Source organism: Desmodus rotundus, chromosome 9 (assembly GCF_022682495.2).
Source record: "Desmodus rotundus isolate HL8 chromosome 9, HLdesRot8A.1, whole genome shotgun sequence".
NCBI lineage: Eukaryota > Metazoa > Chordata > Mammalia > Chiroptera > Phyllostomidae > Desmodus > Desmodus rotundus.
The window spans coordinates 40,179,610-40,187,562 of NC_071395.1; the positions used below are offsets into that span (position 1 = coordinate 40,179,610).

Below are 7,953 nucleotides of genomic sequence, written 5' to 3' on the forward strand. Positions count from 1 at the left end.
TTAACCTTTTGGGCTGGGCCGCCCGGTGAGGCGGGGACAGCTCGCCCAGCCGCCAAGGCTCCAGGGAAATGTAGTCCGGCCTTGGTGGTGTGAATGAAAAGGAGTCGGGTGTCTAGAGTGAGGCGTGGGGGTGACCCAAGAAGAAGTCGAAGCCCGGGGAATCCACCCGCGCCCGCGCGGGGAACTCACGGCACGGGCCTAAGAAGAGCGTACCTAGAAGCCAGTTGTCACGGCAACGCGAGGGCGGACTTGGAGAGAGGTGGGTCTAAGTCACGTGATCGGGGGTTGGAATGGTGGGTGGTTTTTCCTTCAGGGAGCGGAGCCAGGGCTTCCGCTGTGAGCAGAAGGGGCCAAGCGGGAGGCTATTGCCTGGCAACGTCCGCGCGCCTAGTCGCTGCGGCCTGAGCCACCTCCGCTTGGAGGCAGGCTCTTAGTCACGTGACTCAGGCCCTAAGGAAGGGGGCGCGGTCGGGATCCCTGCCCCCTTCGGCGTTGAAGGTAGGCCCGACTCTAGTGCCCGTCGCTTCCAGGCAGGGACCCCCAACCCCGGTGGACGGCGGCAGAAGCTGAGGCCCGAGTGGGTGAGTGAGCGGTTGGGGAGCGCGGAGCGGTTCACACTCCCCCTTTGTCCAGCTGGAAAACTGAGGCCAGCCGAGGTCAGTGGATTCTGCGAGGATCTGCTTTCCCTATTTCTTCCCCATCTCAGCCCAGCTGCTCCTTCCATCCATTCTTCCTCCTCCCTACTCACCCACCTATCGATTCGTCCAGCTCCGCCTTCCCTTGTGGGGCTGCTGTGTTCAAGGCCAGGGGTGGAAAGAGGGTTGAGCTGGGGGGCTTCACGGGCTCTCTCTGGAAATGAAAGAGGTGGGAGCGCGTTCCCTGCCGAGGGAATGGCTGGTGTGACTGGGTAAAGGGCGAGAAGTTAACTTTTCTGGTAACCGATGAATAGACAGGAGTTGGAGAAGATGGGAATGGGCAGGTGGACAGAGGCCAGACGCTGTGGGCCTGATGGGTGTGAGGAGCTTGGTCTCCATCTGGAGCAGTGACGAGTCCTTGGGAGGGTTTAGAGCAGGAAGGGGGGCACGCCAGATTTCTTTCGACAAAGATCCCTTTGGCTGCATGGATAGGACAGAGTGGGAGGAAGGGAGTGGGAAGGTGGGGGAGCCTGGGAGAAGGCAACTGGAACTTTATTGTGGGAGCAAAGGACACAGGGCTGGATCTAGAGACTGGTGATATGGGGACGTCGTACCACGTCTCAGCCTCCTGTGTCCTAGACGACCCCTTCTCCTCTTTGTCCCACTGAGTCCAGAGGATAGAAAGATGTGACATGACTCCCCAGACGTTAAGCACTCAGCCTGTATCTCTCTTTGCCTTCTCCCTGGAACAAGTGAATCCCTCCCACAGCTGAAGTCACATCTTAACCCTCACAACATGGGACTTTCCAATTACTTCTGGGTCTCTCCAGACAGAGTGGTCTTTCTGGGCTCCCCCAGCTCTTGCCTGCCACATTCCTGTGCCGATCTAGTATCTACTGAGCACCTGGCACAGTTTGGGGAGCTGAAGACCTAATGGGGGAAGAAAAACGGAAGTTTTTGTTTCCTTCCTGCCAGTCTAGGGGAAGTGAGGGACAGTGAACGTGAAACAAATCATCTAGGTGATTTCAGGTGACGTTAAGTGCTGAGAAAGAGATAAAAGTTCTAGAGGTGAGGGAGAGGGAGGGACTAGGAAGGGAGAGAAGTGCTTTAGAAAAAGAGGCCAGGGAAGCACTCCCGAAGGAAGGCATTTTTGTGCTGAGACTGGAAAGAAGTGAAAGCAAACCACTGGATTTTATTTGCAGAGAACATTTTGGGCAGAGGGAACAGCCAGCGCAAAGGCCCTGAGGCAGATGGTGACTGGCTGGTTCTGAACAGCATAGAGGCTGGTGTGGCAAATAGCAGAGTGAGCAAGAGGACCGTTTTGGCCATCAAGGAGTGTGGCTTTTGTCCTAAATAAATCGAGGAGGATTTTCAGCAGGGGGAGGTAAGATGTGATTCTGGTGTTTCCTGGAGGGAGAAAGCCCCAAAGATTGGCACAGTGGTTCAGGTGACCTGGACCAGGTGGTGGCTGTGGAGCTGGAGGAGAGGGGCAGGTCCAGGGGCCAGGAGGATCTTCTCTGAACAGAGGTGCAGTTGGGGAAACAGGTGTGGCTGTGGGCCAGGCCTGTGCCGGCCACCCCCTTTCTCACCGCAGACCCAGGAAGGGCCATGAAGGTGCTGCTCCTCACTGGGCTGGGAGCCCTGTTCTTCACCTACTACTGGGCTGACAACTTCGACCCAGGTGAGTGCCTGGGGTGGGACGGGGAGGAACCAGGCCCGCTGTCCTGTGCATCCCCTAGGCTGACCACCCCTGCTCACTGCCAGCTAGCCTCCAGGGAGCCCGTGTGCTGCTGACAGGGGCCAGTGCAGGCGTTGGGGAGGAGCTGGCATATCACTATGCCCGGCTGGGCTCCCACCTGGTGCTCACTGCCCACACTGAGGCTCTCCTGCAGAAGGTGAGACACATATTTCAAGTTTAATGTTGGGGGCAGGAGTTGGGTGGAAAATGGGTCCTGAATTCAAATCCCTGGAAAGATCCAGGCTTCCTGTGTGAATTCGGGCAAGTTGCTTAACCTCTCTGAGCCCTAATTTCCTCATTTGCAAAATGGAGACAATAAAAGCACCTCCTTGTGGGCTATGGTATTGGGTAATTGTAGTAAGACAGAGTGTAAAGCAGGGAGTGTTTCTCAATAAATAGCAGTGTTGGTAGTGTCCAAAGCCTGTGACAGGGTTCTCAAACTCAAAAGGATGGTGGGTGGACAGACACTTCTTAGCAAGAGAATGTTCCAAGGAAATGCACAGCTCTTAGAGACAGAACTTCCAGAATTTCAAGAGGGGCCAGAAACCTTGAGGTTTATTTGAAGTCCTAAGTTTTAAATGTTGATAATTGAGCAAATATATTCTGGCCCATGGGCTGCCGGTTTGCAACCTTAGAGGTAAAGCTTTGGGAACGGAACAAGAGGCTCAGAGCAGGGGAGGGAGCCACCTGGGGTCGAGGGGCCCACGGGCAGCTCTGGCCCCCTAGGTGGTAGGGAACTGCCGGAAGCTGGGCGCTCCCAAGGTCTTCTACATCGCTGCGGACATGGCCTCCCGTGAGGTGCCAGAGCGCGTGGTGCAGTTTGCGCTGGACAAGCTGGGTGAGGGGCGGGGCCTGGAGTTTGGGACCTTGGCCTAGGCCTTAGGGGCAGGACGTGTGGGAGTGTGGTAGTAACGGGTGTCCGTGGGAGGAGATTTATAAGGTTCTGAGGCATAACTAGGGGTAAACCCTCATTGTATCCAAGGGGTCCCTTTGGATTAGGGACCAGCCTAGCAGGACCCAGGGAGCAGGGTGGGGACTCTTTAACCTGGGGGGTGGGGGGCGCTACCTAGGGTGGAGCTCGTTGGGTCAGTGCTCTGGGGAGAGTTTGCCAGTTTAAGGAGGGGGGCTAGGGAGGAGTTCGGGGGGGCGGAGCCTCAAGGACTACATCCTAGCTGATGGACCTCTCCTGGACAGGCGGGCTGGACTACCTCGTGCTGAACCACCTCGGTGCTGCCCCAGCAGGCACTCGGGCCCTCAGTGCCCAGGGGACAAGCTGGCTCATGCAGGTGCTCTGCCCCTCCTATCCCCAGGTCCCACTTCTAAGGTTGCTAGGTTTCACCCCCTTTCGACTTTGGCGCCGCACACCAGCCCTGTCTTCCCAGCATCCATCCTCTCCCCATTCTTCTTCTGTGCCCTGCCCCAGGCCCCGCCCCTCCTGGTTCTAGGCTCCACCCTCTCTATGCCTTGGTTCCGCCCCTGGGCTTAAGGTCCAGCTCTTCCATCCAAGACACTGCCCCAGTCCTCCGGCCTGCCCATCCCTAACCAGACCCGCCCCCAGGTTTATAGGTTCCGCCCCTTGCCCCCACCTTCTCGGCTTGGGTTCTCTGCTGCGTCACTCGCAGTCACCGCCTCCAGGTGAACTTCCTGAGTTACGTGCAACTGACTTCGTTGGCGCTGCCCAGTCTGACGGACAGCAAGGGCTCCCTGGTGGTGGTGTCCTCGCTGCTCGGTGCGTTCACGTGGGGCGGGGAGTGGGGAGGCCACAGGCCTGATGCAGGAGAGCCTGGATGGGGCAGGAAGGTTTCCTCGAGATAGGGAAGCAGGGTGAGGCAGCTCAGCCACTGCCCTCCTGCACCCCCAGGCCGCGTGCCCACGTCCTTCTCAAGCCCCTATTCAGCGGCCAAGTTTGCACTGGAGAGTTTCTTCAGCTCCCTGCGGCGGGAGCTGGACATGCAGGATGTGAACGTGGCCATCACCATGTGCGTCCTGGGCGTCCAGGATCGCGCCTCAGCTGCGGAGGGAGTCAGGTAAGGCCAGGAACGTGAACTGGGGGTTGTGGGGAGCTACCTAACTGCAGTCCCCATCACGTCATCCTGTCCGCAGGGGTGTCACAAGGGCCAAGTCAGCCCTGGGACCCAAGGCAGCCCTAGCTGTGATTCGCGGCAGTGCCACACGCACCTCCTGCGTCTTCTACCCGTGGCGCTTCCACGTGCTCTGCCTGCTTCGGGCCTGGCTGCCTCGCCCAAAAGCCTGGTTCATCCGCCAGGAGCTCAATGTCACTGTCACTGCTGCTGCCTGAGCTAGAGGTGGAGCCCGTTCATCTTCTCAGAGGGGGACCCTTCATCCAGCTATCCTGAAGGCGGGACACAAACAGACACACCTCTGGGAGGGTGGCCACGGCTGAAGATAGTGTCGTCCAGACAAAAAGGGAAAACCAAGAAAAACTACGAGTACCTGGAAACAATGAAATCTGTCGGTGTGAGAGCGGCTGCTGTGTGCTAGTATCTTGTCAGGGACTAGGAAGGCACTACCTCAGTCTTCTTGGTTGTTACTGGTGATGTGATCACTGCTTCCATTTCGCAGATGGGGAAGCTAAGGCTCAGAGAGGTGATGTGGCAAGTCAGCCCTAGGCCCTGGCCACTTCAAACAGGGCGCACCAACTGCTGAGCCACCATTGGAATCTTCTCTGTCTCCCACCTGGAACCACCTGATTTGCCCTTGCCATTCACTCAATCTGGGAGCATCGCCCAATCCTTGTGTCCCCAAGCAAGGGAGAGCCACAAAGCTGTCTCCTCAGTGGTGGGATCCGAGGAAGGGGGGAGGAGGAAAAGAATATGTTGTGTGCTGGACCCAGCCTCCCTTTTCATAATAAAAATCCTTTTTCTTTTGCACATCCATTGTTCAAATTTCTTGGTCCTCCCAATTTGCTGGCAGCAGGCAGGGAGGAGGGGATGTGTGTACTAGAACTCTCAACCCCATTTCACAGTTGGAGAAACAGGCTGGGAGAGGCGCGTTCATCTAGGAAGTCAGAGACAAAAGGGTACTGAGGGAGGACCAAAGGCTTTATTTGCTGCACAATTTACATGGTTTGTGCACCAGTAATGCTAACATGCATCAGGCACTATACACTTAATATTAGGATTGAAAGATTAAAAAAAAAAAAACTTTTTTTGTTCCCATCATACCTCTCCTCTCTGTACCATCTAATACTAAATTATATCAGATGCCACCAGCTGGCAATATACTGCATCGCTTCCCTCAGCCCTAACCCAGAACTTGGCCTCATAAAATACCTTCATTAAAAAAAAATTAAGTTTATCGCTGCTTGGCCTTTTCTCTAAAATCGAGTGTAGTGTCTGTTCTTACCAGTTTAATATATGATACCACAGCCTCTATCTGAGAACATTATGTTAAATTGATTTTTGGAGCCAGGAGATGGAATAAGAGCCTGTTCCATCCACTCTGCGCATCGACCCGGTATTGGAGTACTTCTGGGAATGGTGCGTGCAGACACACAAAAAAATTAATTTAAAAATTAAAAAGTAATTATGGAAGTTTTATTTTGTGCCACGTACCATTACATCTTGTTCAAACGGTTTGGAATATGTCCTATTCATGTCCTCACTTTATAAATGGAGAAATTCAGGTATTGGGAGGTGAAGTCCCTGGCGTCAGCCATCTGCTGAGGTGGGATTTTACCTAGCAGAGGTGAGATTCGAACTTTTTGCTCTTAGGAATAGGGAGGCACCTCAGCCACAGGCACACCCACAACTCCCGACTCATCCCTAGGGCCCGAGAAGATAAACGCGCTTGCTCAGGGAGACGGCAGAGGATCCTCCAACCGCCAGGGGGTGCTCGCAGCCCTAATGCCTCTCTGGCCCACGCAACCCGCGAGGAATAGGTATTCCCAGAGTTCCGAGCGGTTTCAGTCCTTCCGCCGCGGCCCCATTGAGGAACGGCAGGTTAGTTGGTGTTGGAGCGGTTTGGATCCGCTGCCATCCGGAGCTTGGGGGCCCTGGTGCTGCTCGGGGAGATGGCTGGGTGTAGCGAGCGACTGCGGGGGACCCGGGACCCGGGGTACTGGGCTGCGGTGGCCGAGTAGGGCCTCACCTCTACCCCCTCTCCCCACCCTTGTCCGCAGCCATGGCTCTCCGCTACCCCATGGCCGTGGGCCTCAACAAAGGCCACAAAGTGACAAAGAACGTGAGCAAGCCGAGGCACAGCCGCCGCCGTGGGGTGAGTTCCGGGGGCACGAGCGTGGCGACTTCTGGGAGGGAGGTGGAAAGGGCCTTCCGGGCGGAGGGCACGGCCAGGGCCAAGGCTCCAGGCTACCGAGGGCAGTGGGGAGCGCTGTGGTAGGCAGAGCGGAAGAAAGGGGGTGTCAGGCTGGTCGGAGTAGTGAGTGAAATGTCGTAATACGTCTCGGCGGCGAACGCCCACCTGGATCGTGCACCTGTACCGCCCCGCCGGTGGGATGGAAGCCGGCGCAGGTGGAGCGAGTTTGGGATACATGAGTAGGAGTTTGCCCGATAGAACAGGAGTTGAGTCGAGGTAGGAATACATAGAGGAAAGCTGATTCTTTGAGTTTTCGGCGGTCAGAATGTATGGGTTCCTTCTGTGTAAAATGTCCAAACCTTTAGAGAATTTTCACGTTTATTTGAGCCAACCTGACAATTGCCTGGAAGCAAGATCTAAAAATTTTTCCGGAGGTGAACACGTTGCAGTTTCTTTCATGCGTGTGAAATTAAGAAGGGAATTTAAGGGAGAAAGCAAGGCTAGTTAAGATTACCTGTGCTCTCGAGGGTGGTCACACCTTCGAAGCATTTCAAAGATGTATTAATCTAGATGCACAAGATCAGTGGGCAGGGTTTGCTCAAAAACCTTTTACCAAAGAAGGTACAAGCCTGGGTCATAACTACCCACAATGACTTGCCCAGTGAAGAATTTATGGCACTTTGTTAAGTAGCCCCGACACCACGGTGGAAAGTGGAAGCCTGTGTCCGATGGGAAAGAACTGCAGGCCCAGGGAAGAGCCAGTGCCCAGGGCCAGGCGTTAGGGGCCCTGTTGGTGACACTGGGGGCACGGGGAGGAGTTCTACTTCCGTTGTACCGGACACACTGGCCTTGGGGCTCTTCATCCTGATGGCCTCCCTCCACCCCCCAGCGCCTAACCAAGCACACCAAGTTCGTGCGGGACATGATCCGAGAGGTGTGTGGCTTTGCCCCCTACGAGCGGCGTGCCATGGAGCTGCTCAAGGTCTCTAAGGACAAAAGGGCCCTGAAGTTCATCAAGAAAAGGGTAGGTGGGCAGTTGTTGGTGGGTGGGAACAGACATCTGCACCCAGAGGGCAAGAGGAGGGTGGTCGGGGCATGGGTGAAATGGGGGCCCAGGCTAACAGACCTCCTTGCTTGGCAGGTGGGGACACACATCCGTGCCAAGAGGAAGAGAGAGGAGCTGAGCAACGTCCTCGCAGCCATGAGGAAGGCGGCAGCCAAGAAGGACTGAGCCCCATGCCCTCGTGTAATAAAACCTGTTCAGAAACGTGGGGCTCCTGTGCTGGCATTTTGCACCTGGACCAT

The 7,953-nt window shown here is 55.9% G+C and overlaps 2 protein-coding genes and 1 non-coding gene across 12 annotated transcripts; all 3 read left to right on the plus strand.

Moving 5' to 3' along the window:
• The first annotated feature begins 121 nt into the window (after positions 1-121).
• Positions 122-6,302, plus strand: HSD11B1L (hydroxysteroid 11-beta dehydrogenase 1 like). 10 transcript variants are annotated; one of them, XM_045202298.2, is made up of 10 exons: positions 122-259; positions 531-656; positions 1,838-2,019; positions 2,198-2,316; positions 2,400-2,530; positions 3,100-3,211; positions 3,568-3,659; positions 3,996-4,102; positions 4,235-4,400; positions 4,477-5,264. In XM_045202298.2, the coding sequence occupies exons 4-10, from the start codon at positions 2,244-2,246 to the stop codon at positions 4,675-4,677; spliced, it is 882 nt and encodes a 293-aa protein (XP_045058233.1). In that variant the 5' UTR covers positions 122-259; positions 531-656; positions 1,838-2,019; positions 2,198-2,243; the 3' UTR covers positions 4,678-5,264. The 10 variants fall into 10 exon arrangements, with proteins under 10 accessions (XP_045058233.1, XP_045058235.1, XP_045058238.1 ...); XM_045202300.2 differs by having other exon boundaries at positions 531-581; XM_045202303.2 differs by lacking the exons at positions 122-259; positions 4,477-5,264 and adding an exon at positions 6,163-6,302 and having other exon boundaries at positions 283-581.
• On the plus strand, positions 5,691-5,884 carry LOC112312702 (U2 spliceosomal RNA). The gene has a single exon (XR_002975600.1). It is a non-coding gene; the product is annotated as a U2 spliceosomal RNA (small nuclear RNA).
• On the plus strand, positions 6,289-7,915 carry RPL36 (ribosomal protein L36). The gene is made up of 4 exons (XM_024568961.3): positions 6,289-6,335; positions 6,515-6,609; positions 7,538-7,672; positions 7,790-7,915. The coding sequence occupies exons 2-4, from the start codon at positions 6,517-6,519 to the stop codon at positions 7,877-7,879; spliced, it is 318 nt and encodes a 105-aa protein (XP_024424729.1). The 5' UTR covers positions 6,289-6,335; positions 6,515-6,516; the 3' UTR covers positions 7,880-7,915.
• Positions 7,916-7,953: the final 38 nt, after the last annotated feature.

What these genes read in the sequence shown, in the direction of transcription:
- HSD11B1L (XM_045202298.2), top strand. Translation starts at nt 2,244, where the DNA reads ATGAAGGTGCTGCTCCTCACTGGGCTGGGAGCCCTGTTCTTCACCTAC. An exon ending in CTGAGGCTCTCCTGCAGAAG is followed by an intron (nt 2,531 to 3,099) that starts GTGAGACACATA and finishes CTGGCCCCCTAG; the next exon opens with GTGGTAGGGAACTGCCGGAA. An exon ending in GGTGGTGTCCTCGCTGCTCG is followed by an intron (nt 4,103 to 4,234) that starts GTGCGTTCACGT and finishes CTGCACCCCCAG; the next exon opens with GCCGCGTGCCCACGTCCTTC.
- RPL36 (XM_024568961.3), top strand. Translation starts at nt 6,517, where the DNA reads ATGGCTCTCCGCTACCCCATGGCCGTGGGCCTCAACAAAGGCCACAAA. An exon ending in GGCACAGCCGCCGCCGTGGG is followed by an intron (nt 6,610 to 7,537) that starts GTGAGTTCCGGG and finishes TCCACCCCCCAG; the next exon opens with CGCCTAACCAAGCACACCAA. An exon ending in TGAAGTTCATCAAGAAAAGG is followed by an intron (nt 7,673 to 7,789) that starts GTAGGTGGGCAG and finishes CTTGCTTGGCAG; the next exon opens with GTGGGGACACACATCCGTGC.